Source organism: Dendrobates tinctorius, unplaced genomic scaffold (assembly GCF_039654945.1).
Source record: "Dendrobates tinctorius isolate UK_male_01 unplaced genomic scaffold, ASM3965494v1 ptg000292l, whole genome shotgun sequence".
NCBI lineage: Eukaryota > Metazoa > Chordata > Amphibia > Anura > Dendrobatidae > Dendrobates > Dendrobates tinctorius.
Window position 1 is genome coordinate 773,929 of NW_027361959.1, and position 17,165 is coordinate 791,093.

At 41.5% G+C, this 17,165-nt stretch overlaps 1 protein-coding gene across 1 annotated transcript in view; it reads right to left on the minus strand.

The window, feature by feature from the left end:
- The window catches only part of COL13A1 (collagen type XIII alpha 1 chain), a 397,057-nt gene that overhangs the window by 79,296 nt on the left and 300,596 nt on the right, over positions 1-17,165 (minus strand). The window contains exon 20 of the mRNA XM_073560029.1: positions 6,329-6,373. Coding sequence (XP_073416130.1) covers positions 6,329-6,373 — 45 coding nt within the window. The remainder of the gene's footprint in view (positions 1-6,328; positions 6,374-17,165) is intronic.

A 17,165-nucleotide genomic window follows, 5' to 3' on the forward strand; every position in this document is an offset into this window, starting at 1 on the left:
ATTACTGGCATAAAGCTGAATGTCATCATAGACATTTCCTTAATGTCTGCCATAAGAGTGCCCCTTGGTCACATATGAGTTCAATGCAAAGGCATTTCTATATTTGTATATAAAAACAGAAAACTCCAAAAACCTCTAGTTACTGGAGTTATCATAGAATCATAGAATCGTAGAGTTGGAAGGGACCTCCTGGGCCATCTGGTCCAACCCCCTGCTCAAAGCAGGATTCGCTAAATCATACCAGTCAGATGTCTGTCCAGCCTCTGTTTGAAGACTTCCATTGAAGGAGAACTCACGACTTCTCGTGGCAGCCTGTTCCACTCATTGATCACTCTAACTGTCAAAAAGTTTTTTCTAATATCTAATCTGTGTCTCCTCCCATTCAGTTTCATCCCTTTGCTTCTAGTCTTTCCTTGTGCAAATGAGAATAAAGATGATCCTTCTACAATGTGACAGCCCTTTAGATATTTGTAGACAGCTATTAAGTCTCCTCTCAGTCTTCTCTTTTGCAAACTAAACATTCCCAAATCCTGCAACCTTTCCTCATAAGACAGGGTTTGCAGACCGGTCACCATTCTGGTCGCTCTTTTCTGAACTTGCTCCAGTTTGCTGATGTCTTTTTTAAAATGTGGTGCCCAAAACTGGACACAATATTCCAGATGAGGTCTGACCAAAGAGGAGTAGAGGGAAATAATGACTTCACGTGATCTAGACTGTATGCTTCTGTTAATACATCCTAGAATTGCATTTGCCTTTTTTGCTGCTGCATCACACTGTTGACTCATATTCAGTCTGTTATCTATTAGTATACCCAAGTCTTTTTCATATGTGCTGTCACTTAGCCCTATTCCTCCCATTCTATATATGCTTTTTTCATTTTTATTGCCCAGATGTAGTACTTTGCATTTCTCCCTGTTAAAAACCATTCTGTTAGTTGCTGCCCACTGCTCCAGTTTATTTAAATCTTTTTGAATCCTCTCTCTCTCTTCTCTAGTATTAGCTATCCCTCCTAGCTTTGTGTCATCAGCAAATTTAATCAGTTTACCCTCAATTCCTTCATCTAAATCGTTGATAAAGATGTTGAACAATACAGGGCCCAGGACAGAGCCCTGTGGTACCCCACTTGAGACATTCTTCCAACTGGATGTGCAGCCATTTACAACCACTCTTTGTGTCCGATCACTAAGCCAGTTATGAATCCACCTAACAGTTGCCTTGTCCATTCCATACTTAGTCATTTTTTCAATAAGGATTGTATGAGAGACTTTGTCAAATGCTTTGCTGAAGTCAAGATATACTATATCTACAGCATTTCCTTGATCCACCCAATCAGTGATACCATCATAGAAGGAAATTAAATTAGTCTGACATGACTTATTAGTTACAAACCCATGCTGACTCTGTTTAATCACTTCATTCTTATCCAGGTACTGACATACATGTTGTTTAATAATTTGTTCAAAGATCTTTCCTGGTATAGAAGTCAGACTCACCGGCCTAAAGTTGCCTGGGTCCACCTTCTTCCCCTTTTTGAAGATAGGAACAACATTTGCTCTTCTCCAGTCTTCTGGCACTTCTCCTGTTCTCCAAGAATTTTCAAAGATTATGGAGAGGGGTTCGAAAATTTCTTCTGCTATCTCCTTCAGTACTCTGGGGTGTAATTCATCTGGACCTGGAGACTTGAATTCATTTAGGTTAGCTAAGTGTTTCCTCACTATCTTTCTGTTTATAGATATCCTGGATTCTTCTATTCCCTTAATAGGACAGTGAATAACAGTTGATGTCACATTTCCTTTCTGAGAGAAAACAGATGCAAAATAGGAATTTAAAAGTTCAGCCTTCTCAACATCCTGTCTTACCATTTCATAATTTTCATCCTGTAAAAATCCTATAGCATCTTTGACTTTTCTTTTACTTTTGACATATCCCCAAAATCCTTTATTATTGCTTTTGACATCTCTTGCAAGCCTCAATTCATTTTCAGCTTTAGATAATCTGATTTGTGCCCTGCAGGTTCTGCAGACAGCATTATATTCTTCTTTAGATATGCCTCCCTCTTTCCATTTTATAAACATTTTTTTCTTCCTTTTTAGCATGTGCTTAAGTTCTGTGTTCATCCATTCTGGTTTCCTTAAATGCTTCCTATTCTTCCCTCTTTTCGGAATTGTTAACAACTGTGCTTTGAGAATTTCATTTTTCAAGATTTCCCATCCTTCCTGGACATTTTTGTCTTTAAGGATATCCAGCCATTGGATCCCTCCAATTCTCTTTCTGAATCCTTTAAAATCTGCCTTTCTGAAATCTAACCTTGATGTCTGAGTCTTCACAGGTCTTCCGCCTCTAGTTATCCAAAATTCTAAAATAGCATGGTCGCTACCTCCTAGGGTCCCAGCCACTTTTACCTCCTCAACCATTTCCTCCCTGTTTATAAGGATTAGATCCAAGGTAGCAGTTCCCCTTGTTTTCTCCCTTACCTTTTGGAAGATAAAGTTGTCAGCAAGAGAGGATAAGAATTTCCTTGACCTGTTAGTTTTGCCTGAGAGAGATTCCCAACAAATGTCTGGATAGTTGAAATCTCCCATGACAACTATGTCATATTTTTTGGAGAACTTGGCCATTTGATGCATAAAGAGTTCATCCATATCTTCAGCTTGCACAGGCGGCCTGTAGTAAATGCCTACAATGGTGTCCTTTCCATTGTTCTGTCCTTGTATTCTTACCCAAACAGTTTCCACAGAACTCCCAGTCTCTGAAGCTTCAATCTCTGTGCAGATATACGCGTTTCTAACATACAATGCAACACCCCCTCCTCGTTTATCAAGTCTGTTTCTTGCAAATAAGTTGTATCCTTCTAGTCTTGTATTCCAATCATGTGTATTGTCCCACCAAGTTTCAGTGATTCCAATGACATCATATTTCTTTTCCTGTGTTAGTAGTTCCAATTCTCCTTGTTTGTTGCCCATGCTTTGTGCATTAGTATAGAAACATTTTAGTTTGTGATTGGTTTCTCTTTCTCCAATGTTTTTATTAATTAGATTCTTTCGTCTTTGTTCTTCCTTTCCTTTTTATTAATTAGATTCTTTCGTCTTTGTTCTTCCTTTCCACTTCTAATAGCAGAGTTCTCAATAGCATTTGTCAGGTGTATGGCTTTTTCTGGTCTTTTGCTTCCCTTCCCATGTTGTTCTAGTTTAAAGCTCTCCTTACAAGTGTAGCAAGGCGACTTCCAAATACATGCTTTCCAGTCTTCGTAAGGTGCACCCCATCTCCAGCAAGTAGTCCATCGTATAAGTAGTTCACTCCGTGATCCAGAAATCCAAATCGTTCCTGACGGCACCATCGACGTAGCCAGTTGTTCACCTGCAGAATCTTATTCCACCTCCTTGTTCCATGGCCATCCACTGGGAGGATGGAAGAGAAGACCACCTGCGCTCCCAGTTCTTTCACTTTCTTGCCTAAGTCTTCAAAGTCTCTGCAGATGGTTTCCAGGTCATTTCTTCCCGTGTCATTTGTCCCCACATGTAGTAGCAGGAATGGGTAGTCATCTGTAGGTCTGAAGAGTCCTGATATCCTGTCAGACACATCTTTAATTTTTGCACCTGGAAGACAGCACATTTCTCTTGAAGTTATATCCGGTCTGCAGATAGCGGCCTCTGTTCCTCTCAACAGGGAATCCCCCATGACCACCACTCTCCGTTTCTTCTTCACAACATTTTTCTTTCTCCATCCAGGAGGACTCTGAAGGCATACAAGGTTGCTGTTTGTGGGCAAAGTCTTATCCTGATGTATTTCTTCATCGTTTTCCTGCGTGAGAGCCTGGTACTGGTTTCTGAGCAGTATGGGTGCTGACTGCCTCCTGATCCTCCTGTTTCTCTGGGTCACATGTCTCCATTCCTCTGTTTCTTCAGGTGTACTTCGAATTTCTTCTCTTTCTGTAACACGAAGAGATAATTCTGCTCTGTCCAAGAACTCTTCACCTTCCTTAATGATCTTCAACGTAGCTAACCTCTCTTCGAGATTTTGCAACTTTTCCTCCAACAGGGACACAAGCTTGCATTTGTGGCATGTGAAGTTTGGCTTTTCCACTGGTAAATCTGTGAACATGTAGCAAGAAATGCAGCTCACCAAATGGCTCCTGGCCTCTTCCATCTTGAGATTTCTTAAAAACGATGAAAGATGAGACAAAATTTTTCCGATTTCCTCTTTTCAGCTGCAACGGCCAAAACCCAGTGATCGTTGAGCCCGCGGATACTCTTCACTTATCCCAGAAGGCACTGGGAATATGCAAATGATCTCCTCAAGACTCTTCCCCTGGTTTTCCGATTTCCTCTTTTCAGCTGCAACGGCCAAAACCCAGTGATCGTTGAGCCCGCGGAGACTCTTCACTTATCCCAGAAGGCACTGGGAATATGCAAATGATCTCCTCAAGACTCTTCCCCTGGAGTTATGGCTGCCATGTAATATTTGAGAGAGTTAAATTTGCTCAATTCTGAGCCTTTAAGATACAAGATGCAGCAGGGTTGTTGCAGAAATTAAGTTGGGTGTATAAAAAACAAACTAAGCTTTATCTACCCTACGCTGGTCCAATGTTGCAGTCACTGCCCTGTTGCTTTGTAGCAGTGATATCATGTCAACAACACTGCAGCCAATCATTGATCTCAGTGGCTCTGAATAGGTAGATGGCATGAGCTGCTGAACTCAGTGATTGGTTGCAGGGACAACTACTAGGACAACCCTTTCTCTATACCTATGTTTTCCTCGTGTAAAATAATAACACATATACTCTGGTGTCTGCACCATTCCTGTGGTGTAGGCATTGGCACTCTCAGGGATTGCATGACATTGTTATGTCAATCAATCTTTGCAGTCAATCAGTAGCTTCACTGTTCCCTTCTTTGAACAAATCACAAAAACTTCCACTTCCTTCTCTCACTTCCTCCGGATGTATGTCATTTTACTCTTAACTGAGCCTGCAGACAGAAGCCTACTGAAAGAGGACAACCTCTTTATTACTTCACAAATAGTTTGAGAATTGCTTGAATGGCATTTGCCTACAACTGTGATACATATTTTTCCCAGTGGCATATATATAAACCCACAATTTGCCATGCAAAAAAGCAGTCACCTCTTAGAACTTGCGACTTCTGACTACCAGTCGGTCAAAAGCTGTGTTCTACAAAATTGCAGAACGTGAACTGAGCAGTGTCAGAAAGAGCAAAAGACGGTGGCTGGTAAACATATTACTAGGGGCAGGGAACTTATATTAATGGCACCACTCCAGCACTGGAATAGAAAAATACGCTGGAGTGGTGCTTTAAGGCCGGTTACACACATTAACAGTCCAACAGACCACAATGTCCAGAAGCTCGTGGGTCTCCAGACCTGAACTGAACAGTCTCATGGGCATTTATTAGGCTGTTGAATGTGGGTCAGGAGACTGGTGGCCAGTATAGACATAGGGGACTGTTCTTGAGCTGTCAAACCCATGAAATCAACCTTGGACAGGAAGTTTGAAGGATGTTTGCAAAGTGTTTCTCAGCACAGGTTCTCATCTATTAAGGTAAGAGTCACAACTTGTCCAGGCTAGCCTCCCTCTCTTCTGGGGCCCCATGTCAGCACATGAACTGCTGTTATGGTACCTAACAAAGGACTTGAGTGAGCTCCTATAATCAATGGTTGTAGGAAGACAACATTTTACAATTTAAATGGGTTTAAGAAGGTTCCTACTGATATTAGATCACTAGTGGGACTTTCACAGGAACCCCATGGAAGGAGTCAAGTGATGACAGATAATCCATACCTCATCTCTACCTAATGGGAATCTTTATACAATCTCAAAGTGCCACACATTGTATTTGGTCGACTCAAACATATGTGAAATATTACAATTGTCATGTTAATACAACATTTAAGGATATACTGTAGGGGATATAGGTGTGGGGCGATTATCGGAAATGATTAGGTGGGAGGGGTGAATAATAATGCTGACAAAGTAAAGTGGTAGAAATGATATATGATAATGGAAGAGAATGTGAAGGAAGGTAAAGTTAAAGGAAGGGATGGGTCATACCTCTCAACTTTCAGAAACAGAAATCAGGGGGGTAGCTAAAGAAAAAGAGGATACAAGATGAAAATTAGGGTTGTTGAACCACATAGGGGGTGTAAGGTGGTATGAACAGTATGACTATTGATGATGTGTGAGGAGCAGGCACAAAGGAGAGGGTGCTAGTTATGGAGATAAGTGGAGGATGCACGGATACAGCACAGAGTCAGCTGAGAGGTACACTGGGAATCAACGGTTAAACTACAAGCCATTCCTTCAGAAAGATACCTTTGCTCCATGTTTCCCTGGCATCCCCGGCATGCCTCTTTCTCCCTAAGGGTGAAATAAGAAATGAGAGAGAAGGGGATAGAGTAAGTGGAGGTAGGCTAAGGTAGTGTCAGGTCACCAAGTGTTTGGGATGGAAAGAATAGAATAGTTTAAAGGAGAAAAAAAGAGATCTGTAACTCTAAATCCAGAAATAACTAAGGTTACACCACACATTATGTCACTGACAGATCTATGCAGCTGCTTTTATAGCTTGAGTGTGTATTTACCATAGGTTTCTTTTACTGTAGATGGAATATTTTTCTCCATTTTTATAACAATATTTCCCCTGCGGTTTATCATCAGGATGACAGTTATGTAAGATTTATTATTGACGTTGCTGCATTTTTTGGATATGAATCTATAAGCTGATTGGTAAACAGTTTCCCTAATCAATTCAGTGCAATGCACTACCACCAGCTTCCACTAGGGGGTGCTATTACATAAGGATCCAGCTGGACTGGCCCGATACATTCCTTTACATCATCTGGGGCCACTTTCTAAGCCTGAAATGTGAAACCCGCCTCTAATCATACATGGATCAGACGTCCAGCATTAGCCGGTAATATTAGCAGGTTGTCGAAACCCTTCATGTGATCCCCGTAGGCAACGTCAGGTGTGTTTTCTATTAAACTGTGCCTGCATCAGCAACATTTTATTTTTTATTTTACTTTAATTTTATTTTCTGCGGTCAATGGAAGTATGAGTAAACTTGATTTTGAATACCACAAATGCATCTATTTAACTCAACATTTACATTTAATATATCCAGGTCTCCAGGGTTTTGTCTCTACTATGTCACCCAGAACCCCAAATAAATGGGGGTCTGAAGCTACTGGCTAGAAATTCAGTTCTCTACTGTTACAGTTTCCATCCGATATGTATTTGTAGAAAGGAACATTGATACAACATCTCATGTCTAGTGCGGGGCCTGGGGGGTGATTGTCGGACCCTAACACGCTCTTATGTAGATCAGGGGAAAGCCAGACAGTAAAAGTAAACTCTATAACAGCAAAATAAAAACATTTCATTATTGGTTTAGTAATACAATTCATAGAAGCAAAACAAATCACATAGCAAAGAATCAGAGGGAGAGAAAAAAGGGAGAAAACCAGTTAAGACAAAGAGAAACTCAATATTGCCACAAGAGGGCAGTCTTAGAAACCAATAGCTAAAAGGTAAATGTGAATACTAGTAGTGATTCTATTATTGGCCACATACAATGTTTTCATCGCTTTCTATTGCATTTTTGTTTCGTTAGGTGCAGTGACTGAAAAATTAAATTTGTGCTAACAGTATCAATTAATTAATTTTATTTTTGGGATTTTTACGAATGTGTCAATATTAACCCCTTCACCCCCAAGGGTGGTTTGCACGTTCATGACCGGGCCAATTTTTACAATTCTGACCACTGTACCTTTATGAGGTCATAACTCTGGAACGCTTCCATGGATCCCGGTGATTCTGACATTGTTTTCTCGTGACATATTGTACTTCATGTTAGTGGTAAAATTTCATTCAAATAACTTGCGTTTATTTGTGAAAAAAACGGAAATTTGGCTAAAATTTTGAAAATTTCGCAATTTTCCAACTTTGAATTTTTATGCCCTTAAATCACAGAGATACGGCACACATAAAACTTGATAACTAACATTTCCCACATGTTTACTTTACATCAGCACAATTTTGGAACCAAAATTTTTTTTGTTAGGAAGTTATAAGGGTTAAAATTTGACCAGCGATTTCTCATTTTTACAGCACCATTTTATTTTTCAGACCACATCACATTTGAAGCCACTTTGAGGGGTCTATGTGATGGAAAATACCCAAAAGTGACACCATTCTAAAAACTGAACCCCTTAAGGTGCTCAAAACCACATTCAAGAAGTTTACATCTAACTTTTTTTCACAAAAAAAATACTTCAGGTTCAATTTTTTTTATTTTACCAAGGGTAACAGGAGAAATTGGACTGCAAAAGTTATTGTGCAATTTGTCCTGAGTACGCTGATACCTGATTTGTGGGGGGAACGACTGTTTCGGCGCATGGCAGAGCTCAGAATGGAAGGAGCGCCGTTTGACTTTTTCAATGCAAAATTGGCTGGAATTCAGATCAGACGCCATGTCACGTTTGGAGAGTCCCTGATGTACCTAAACAGTGGAAACCCCCTACAAGTGACCCCATTTTGGAAACTAGACCCCCCAAGGAACTTATCTAGATATGTGGTGAGAACTTTGAACCCACAAGGGCTTTACAGAAGTTTATAACGTACAGCGGTACAATTAAAAAATCATATTTTTTCCACAAAAATGATCTTTTCACCCCAATTCTTATTTTTCCAAGGGTAACAGGACCCTAAAAGTTATTGTGCAATTTGTCCTGAGTACACTGATACCCCAAATGTGGGGGTAAACCACTATTTGGGAGCATGGCAGAGCTCGGAAGGGAAGCAGCGCCATTTGACGTTTTTGGCTGGAATTGAGATCGGACACCATGTCGCGATTGGAAAACCCCTGATGTACCAAAACAGTGGAAACCCCCCACAGATGACACCATTTTGGAAACTAGACCCCCTAACGAACTTATCTAGATGTGTGGTGAGAACTTTGAACCCCCAAGGGCTTCACAGAAGTTTATAACATAAAGCCGTACAATTAAAAAATCATATTTTTTCCACAAAAATGATCTTTTCACCCTCAATTCTTATTTTTCCAAGGGTAATAGGACCCTAAAAGTTATTGTGCAATTTGTCCTGAGTACGCTGATACCCCACATGTGGGGGTAAACCACTATTTGGGCGCATGGAAGAGCTCGGAAGGGAAGCAGCGCCATTTGACGTTTTTGGCTGGAATTGAGATCGGACACCATGTCGCGATTGGAAAACCCCTGATGTACCTAAACAGTGGAAACCCCCCACAGATGACACCATTTTGGAAACTAGACCCCCTAAGGAACTTATCTAGATGTGTGGTGAGAACTTTGAACCCCAAAGGGCTTCACAGAAGTTTATAACATAAAGCCGTACAATTAAAAAATCATATTTTTTCCACAAAAATGATCTTTTCACCCTCAATTCTTATTTTTCCAAGGGTAATAGAACCCTAAAAGTTATTGTGCAATTTGTCCTGAGTTTGCTGATACCCCACATGTGGGGGTAAACCACTATTTGGGCGCATGGCAGAGCTCGTAGGGAAGCAGCGCCATTTGACGTTTTTGGCTGGAATTGAGATCGGACACCATGTCGCGATTGGAAAACCCCTGATGTACCTAAACAGTGGAAACCCCCCACAAATGACACCATTTTGTAAACTAGACCCCCCAAGGAACTTATCTAGATGTGTGGTGAGCACTTCGAACCCCCCAGTGCTTCACAGAACTTTATAACGCCCGGGCGTGAAAATAAAAAATTCGGATTTTTTCCACAAACATGATCTTTTAGTCACCATTTTTTTATTTTCCCAAGGGTAACAGGAGAAATTGGACCCCAAAAGTTGTTTTCCAATTTGTCCTGAGTATGCTGATACCCCATATGTGGGAGAAAACTACTGTATGGGCACACGTCGGGGCTCGGAAGGGAAGTAGTGACGTTTTGGAATGCAGACATTGATGGAATGGTCTGCGGGTGTCATGTTGCCTTTGGAGAGCCCCTAATGTACCTAAACAGTGGAAACCCCCCACAAATGACCCCATTTTGAAAACTAGACCCCCTAAGGAACTTATCTAGATGTGAGGTGAGCACTTTGAACCCCCAAGGGCTTCACAGAAGTTTATAATGCCAGGGCATGAAAATAAAAAAATCGTATTTTTTCCACAAACATGATCAATTAGTCCCCAATTTTTTTATTTTCCCAAGGGTAACAGGAGAAATTGAACCCCAAAAGTTGTTGTCCAATTTGTCCTGAGTACGCTGACACCCCATATGTGGGAGAAAACTACTGTATGGACACACGTCAGGGCTCGGAAGGGAAGTAGTGACGTTTTGGAATGCAGACATTGATGGAATGGTCTGCGGGTGTCATGTTGCCTTTGGAGAGTCCCTAATGTACCTAAACAGTGGAAACCCCCCACAAATGACCCCATTTTGAAAACTAGACCCCCTAAGGAACTTATCTAGATGTGAGGTGAGCACTTTGAACCCCCAAGGGCTTCACAGAAGTTTATAATGCCAGGGCATGAAAATAAAAAAATCGTATTTTTTCCACAAACATGATCAATTAGTCCCCAATTTTTTTATTTTCCCAAGGGTAACAGGAGAAATTGGACCCCAAAAGTTGTTGTCCAATTTGTCATGAGTACGCTGACACCCCATATGTGGGAGAAAACTACTGTATGGACACACGTTAGGGCTCGGAAGGGAAGTCGTGACGTTTTGGAATGCAGACTTTGAGGGAATGTTCTGCGGGTGTCATGTTGCCTTTGGAGAGCCCCTAATGTACCTAAACAGTGGAAACCCCCCACAAATGACCCCATTTTGGAAATAAGACCCCCTAAGGAACATATCTAGATGTGTGGTGAGCACTTTGAACCCCCAAGGGCTTCACAGAAGTTTATAATGCCCGGGCATGAAAATAAAAAAATCGTATTTTTTCCACAAGCATGATCAATTAGTCCCCAATTTTTTTATTTTCCCAAGGGAAACAGGAGAAATTGGACCCCAAAAGTTGTTGTCCAATTTGTCATGAGTACACTGACACCCCATATGTGGGAGAAAACTACTGTATGGACACACGTCGGGGCTCGGAAGGGAAGCAGTGACGTTTTGGAATGCAGACTCTGATGGAATGGTCTGCGGGTGTCATGTGCGTTTGGAGAGCCCCTGATGTACCTAAACTATTGAAAGTCCCCACAAGTGACCCCATTTTGGACACTTGACCCCCCACGGAACTTATCTAGATGTGTGGTGAGCACTTTGAACCCCCAAGTGCTTCACAGAAGTTTATAACGCTCGGACGTGAAAATAAAAAAATCATTTTTTTCCACAAAAATGATATTTTTGCCCCCAATTTTTTATTTTCCTAAGGGTAACAGGAGAAATTGGACCCCAAAAATTGTTTTGCAATTTGTCCTGAGTAGGCTGATACACTACATGTGGGGGTAAAACACTGTTTGCGTGCATGGCAGAGCTTGGAAGGGAAGGAGCACCATTTGACTTTTTCAACTCAGAATTGGCTGGAATTGAGATCAGACGCAATGTTGCATTTGGAGAGCCCCTGATGTGCCCAAACAGTGGAAACCTCCAATTCTAACTCAGACCCGAACCCCAACACACCCCTAACCCTAATCTGAGCCCTAACCCTAACCCTAACCCTAGCCCTAACCCTAACCCTACCCCTAACCCTAGCCCTAATGGAAAAATGGAAATAAATACATTTTTTTTATTTTATTATTTTTCCCTAACTAAGGGGGTGATAACGGGGGGTTTGATTTACTATTTATGGCGGTTTTTATGTTTGGCAGCTGTCGCACGCTAAAAGACGCTTTCTATTGTAAAAATAGTTTTTGCATCACCACATATTAAGAGCTATAATTTTTCCGTATTTTGACCCACCGAGTCATGTTAGGTCTTATTTTTTGCAGGACGAGTTGACGTTTTAATTGGTACCATATTCGTACACGTGACATTTTTTGATCGCTTTTTATTCCGATTTTTGGGACGCAGAATGAACAAAAACCAGCGTTTCATGAATTTCTTTTGGGGGAGTGCGTTTACACCGTTCCGCGTGCGGTAAAATTGATAAAGCGGTTTTATTCTTCGGGTCAGTATGGTTACAGCGATACCTCATTTAGGTCTTTTTTTATGTTTTGTCGGTTTTATGCAATGAAAACTATTTTATATAAAAAATAATTATTTTTGCATCGCTTTATTCTGCGAGCTATAACTTTTTTATTTTTTCGCTGATGATGCTGTGTGGTGGCTCGTTTTTTGCGGAACAAGATGACGTTTTCTGCGGTACCATGGATATTTATATGCGTCTTTTTGATTGCGCGTTATTACACTTTTTGTTTGGCGGTATGATAATAAATCATTATTTTTTGCTTTGTTTTTTATTTTTATTTTTTAAGGGGTTCACTAAAGGGGTTAACTAATGGGACAGTTTTATAGGGCGGGTCGTTATGGACGCGGCGATACCTAATATGTGTACTTTTATTGTTTTTTTTTTTTATTTCCAAAAAATGGATTTATTTGGGGGAATATTTTTTTTTTTTCTAATGTATTTGGCAATTTTTTAAAAATTATTTTAACACTTTTTTTATTTTTTTTTAAACTTTATTAAATAGTCCCAGGTGGGACATCACTGTCGTGTGACAGATCGCTGATCTGTCATATCACAGATCACTGTGACAGATCAGCAATCTGTCACAGGCATTGAGGAAGACTTCCTCTTGCCTGCGCTTTGCAGGCACTGAGGAAGCCAGCTTCCTGCAGGCCCCCGAAGGCCCCCGTCGCCAACTTGGATTCGGGGGCCTGCAGGAAAGGAGCCCCCCACAGCAGCGCTGCACATTGCGCTGCCGTGGGGGGCTCAGGGAAGCATGGAGGGAGCCCCCTCCCTGCCGATGCTTCCCTTTAACCCCCGGTACACCGCGATCATGTTTGATCGCGGTGTGCAAGGGGTTAACGTGTCGGGGGCGGTCCGTGACCGCCCCTGACACATTGTGCCGGGTGTCAGCTGTGATAATAAGCTGACACCCGGCCGCGATCAGCGGCGCTCACCATGTGGGCGCAGCTGATCGCGGTAGACGTACTATCCCGTCCATGGGCATAGGGGCCCGGGTCCCATGGATGGGATAGTATGTCTGATGTCAGAAAGGGGTTAACCCCTTCATGACCCAGCCTATTTTGACCTTAACGACCTGGCCATTTTTGGCAATATTGACCAGTGTCCCTTTATGAGGTAATAACTCAGGAACGCTTCAACGGATCCTAGCGATTCTAAGAATGTTTTTTCGTGACATATTGGGCTTCATGTTAGTGGTAAACTTAGGTCAATAATGTTTGCATTTATTTGTGAAAAAAACGGAAATTTGGCAAAAATTTTGAAAATTTCGCAATTTTCACATTTTGAATTTTTATTCCGTTAAACCAGAGAGTTATGTGACACAAAATAGTTAATAAATAACATTTCCCACATGTCTACTTTACATCAGCACAATTTTGGAAACAAAATTTTTTTTTTGTTGGGAAGTTATAATTATAAGGGTTAAAAGTTGACCAGCGATTTCTCATTTTTACAACAAAATTTACAAATCCAATTTTTTTAGGGACCACCTCACATTTGAAGTCACTTTGAGGGGTCTATATGGCAGAAAATACCCAAAAGTAACACCATTCTAAAAACTGCACCCCTCATGGTGCTCAAAACTACATTCAAGAAGTTTATTAACCCTTCAGGTGTTTCACAGCAACTAAAGCAATGTGGAAGGAAAAAATGAACATTTTAATTTTTCCAACAAAAATTTTCTTTTAGCATCAATTTTTTCATTTTCACATGGGCAACAGGATAAAATGGATCCTAAAATTTGTTGGGCAATTTCTCCTGAGTACACCGATACCTCATATGTGGTCATAAACCACTGTTTGGGCACACGGCAGGGCTCAGAAGGGAAGGAGCGCCATTTGACTTTTTGAATGGAAAATATGCTGGAATATTTAGCGGTTGCCATGTCGCGTTTGGAGAGTCCCTGTGCGCCTAAACATTGGAGCTCCCCCACAAGTGACCCCATTTTGGAAACTAGACCCTCCAATGAACTTATTTAGATGCATAGTGAGCACTTTGAACAGCCAGGTGCTTCACAAATTGATCCGTAAAAAAAAAAGGACTTTTTTTTCACAAAAATTTTCTTTTAGCCTCAGTTTTTTCATTTTCACATGGGCAATGGGATAAAATGGATCCTAAAATTTGTTGGGCAATTTCTCCTGAGTGCACCGATACCTCATATGTGGTCATAAACCACTGTTTGGGCACACGGCAGGGTCCCGAAGGGAAGGAGCACCATTTGACTTTTTGAATGGAAAATTAGCTCCAATCGTTAGTGGACACCATGTCGTGTTTGGAGAGCCCCTGTGTACCTAAACATTGGAGCTCCCCCACAAGTGACCACATTTTGGAAACTAGACCACCCAAGGAACTTATCTAGATGTGTGGTGAGCACTTTGAACCCCCAAGTGCTTCACAGAAGTTTATGACGCAGAGCAGTGAAAATAAAAAAAATATTTTTTTTTCCTCAAAAATGATTTTTTAGCCCGCTATTTTTTATTTTCACAAGGCTAACAGGAGAAATTGCACCACAAAAGTTGTTGTGTTATTTGTCCTGAGTACGCTGGTACCCCATATGTCAGGGGAAACCACTGTTTGGGCGCATGGGAGAGCTCAGAAGGGAAGGAGCGCGATTTTGGAATGCAGACTGATGGGATGTTCTTCGGGCATCATGTTGCATTTGCAGAGCCCCTGATGTGCCTATAATAATAATAATAATAATAATAAATTTTATTTTTATAGCGCTGACATATTCCGCAGCACTTTACATTTCAGAGGGGATTTGTACAGACAATAGACATTACAGCATAACAGTAATCACATACAGTAGATTATAACAAATACCAAGAGGAAAGAGGGCCCTGCTCGCAAGCTTACAGTCTATGAGGAAAGAGGGAGACACGAAAGGTGGGTGGTAACAGTTGCCCTGATTGTATGGACCAGCCATAATGTTAAGTGTGTAACAGTACAGACACAGAGGGCTAATGGAGGCATAAAGCATGTGGGAACATGATGCGGGGAACCTGGTTATGGTAAAACTTTTGTCTCTGCCACACAGGGATAGATTAGGTTAATATGTTGGGGTGGTAGGCCAGTCTGAATAAATGCGTTTTCAGGACACGCTTAAAATTGTGGGGATTGGGGACTAATCGTATTGACCTGGGAAGTGCATTCCAAAGAATTGGCGCGGCACGTGTAAAGTCTTGGAGACGGGAGTGGGAGGTTCTGACTATTGAGGATGCTAATCTCAGGTCATCAGCAGAACGGAGGGCGCGGGTAGGGTGGTATACTGAAACAAGGGAGGAGATGTAGGGTGGTGCTGAGCCATGCCTAAACAGTAGAAACCCCCCGCAAGTGACCCCATTTTGGAAACTAGACCCCCCAAGGAGCTTATCTAGATGTGTAATGAGCACTTTGAACCCCCAAGTGCTTCACAGAAGTTTATAAACGCAGAGCCATGAAAATAAAAAATCATTTTTTTTCCTCAAAAATGATTTTTTTAGCCCGCTATTTTTTATCTTCACAAGGGTAACAGGATAAATTGGACCCCTAAAGTTGCTGTTCAGTTTGTTCTGAGTATGCTGGCACCCCATATGTGGGGGGGGGACCTCTGTTTGGGCACACGGCAGGGCTCAGAAGGGAAGGAGCGCCATTTGACTTTTTGAATGAAAAATTAGCTCCAATCGTTAGTGGACACCATGTCGTGTTTGGAGAGGCCCTGTCTGCCTACACTTTGGAGCTCCACCACAAATCACCCCATTTTGGAAACTAGACCCCCTAAGGAAGTTATCTAGATGCATAGTGAGCACTTTGAACCCCCAGGTGCTTTACAGAAGTGTATAACGCAGAGCTGTGAAAATAAAAATATTTTCTTTTCCTCAAAAAATGATTTTTTAAGCCCGCTATTTTTTATTTTTACAATAGTAAAAAAGTTGTTGCCAAGTTTGTCCTGATTATGCTGGTACCCAATATGTGGGGAGGGACCACTGTTTGGGCACACGTCGGGGCTCGGCAGGGAAGTAGTAACGTTTTGAAATACCGACTTGATGAAATAGTCTGCGGGCGTCATATTACGTTTGCAGAGCCTCTGATGTGCCTAAACAGTGGAACCCCCCCAATTGACCCCATTTTGGAAACTAGACCACCCAAGGAACTTATCTAGATGTGTGGTGAGCACTTTGAACCCCCAAATGCTTCACAGAAGTTTATAACGCAGAACCGTGAAAATAACATTTTTTTTTTCCTCAAAAAATGATTTTTTAGCCTGCAATTTTTTATTTTCACAATGGTAACAGGAGAAATTGGACCCCAAAATTAGTTGTCCAGTTTGTCCTGAGTACGCTGGTACCCAATATGTGGGGAGGGACCACTGTTTGGGCACACGTCGGGGCTCGGAAGGGAAGTAGTGACGTTTTGAAAAACCGACTTGATGGAATGGTCTGCGGGCGTCATGTTACGTTTGCAGAGCCTCTGATGTGCCTAAACAGTGGAAACCCCCCACAAGTGACCCCATTTTGGAAACTAGACCACCCAAGGAACTTATATAGATGTGTGGTGAGCACTTTGAACCCCCAAGTGCTTCACAGAAGTTTATAACGCAGAACCATGAAAATAAAAAATCTTTTTTTTTCCTCAACAAATGATTTTTTAGCCCGCAATTTTTTATTTTCACAATGGTAACAGGATAAATTGGACCCCAAAAGTAGTTGTCCAGTTTGTCCTGAGTACACTGGTACCCAATATGTGGGGAGGGACCACTGTTTGGGCTCACGTCGGGGCTCGGAAGGGAAGTAGTGATGTTTTGAAAAACCGACTTGATGGAATGGTCTGCGGGCGTCATGCTACGTTTGCAGAGTCCCTGATGTGCCTAAACAGTGGAAAACCCCCACAAGTGACCCCATTTTGGAAACTAGACCACCCACGGAGCTTATCTAGATGTGTAATGAGCACTTTGAACCCCCAAGTGCTTCACAGAAGTTTATAAACGCAGAGCCATGAAAATAAAAAATCATTTTTTTTCCTCAAAAATGATTTTTTAGCCCGCTA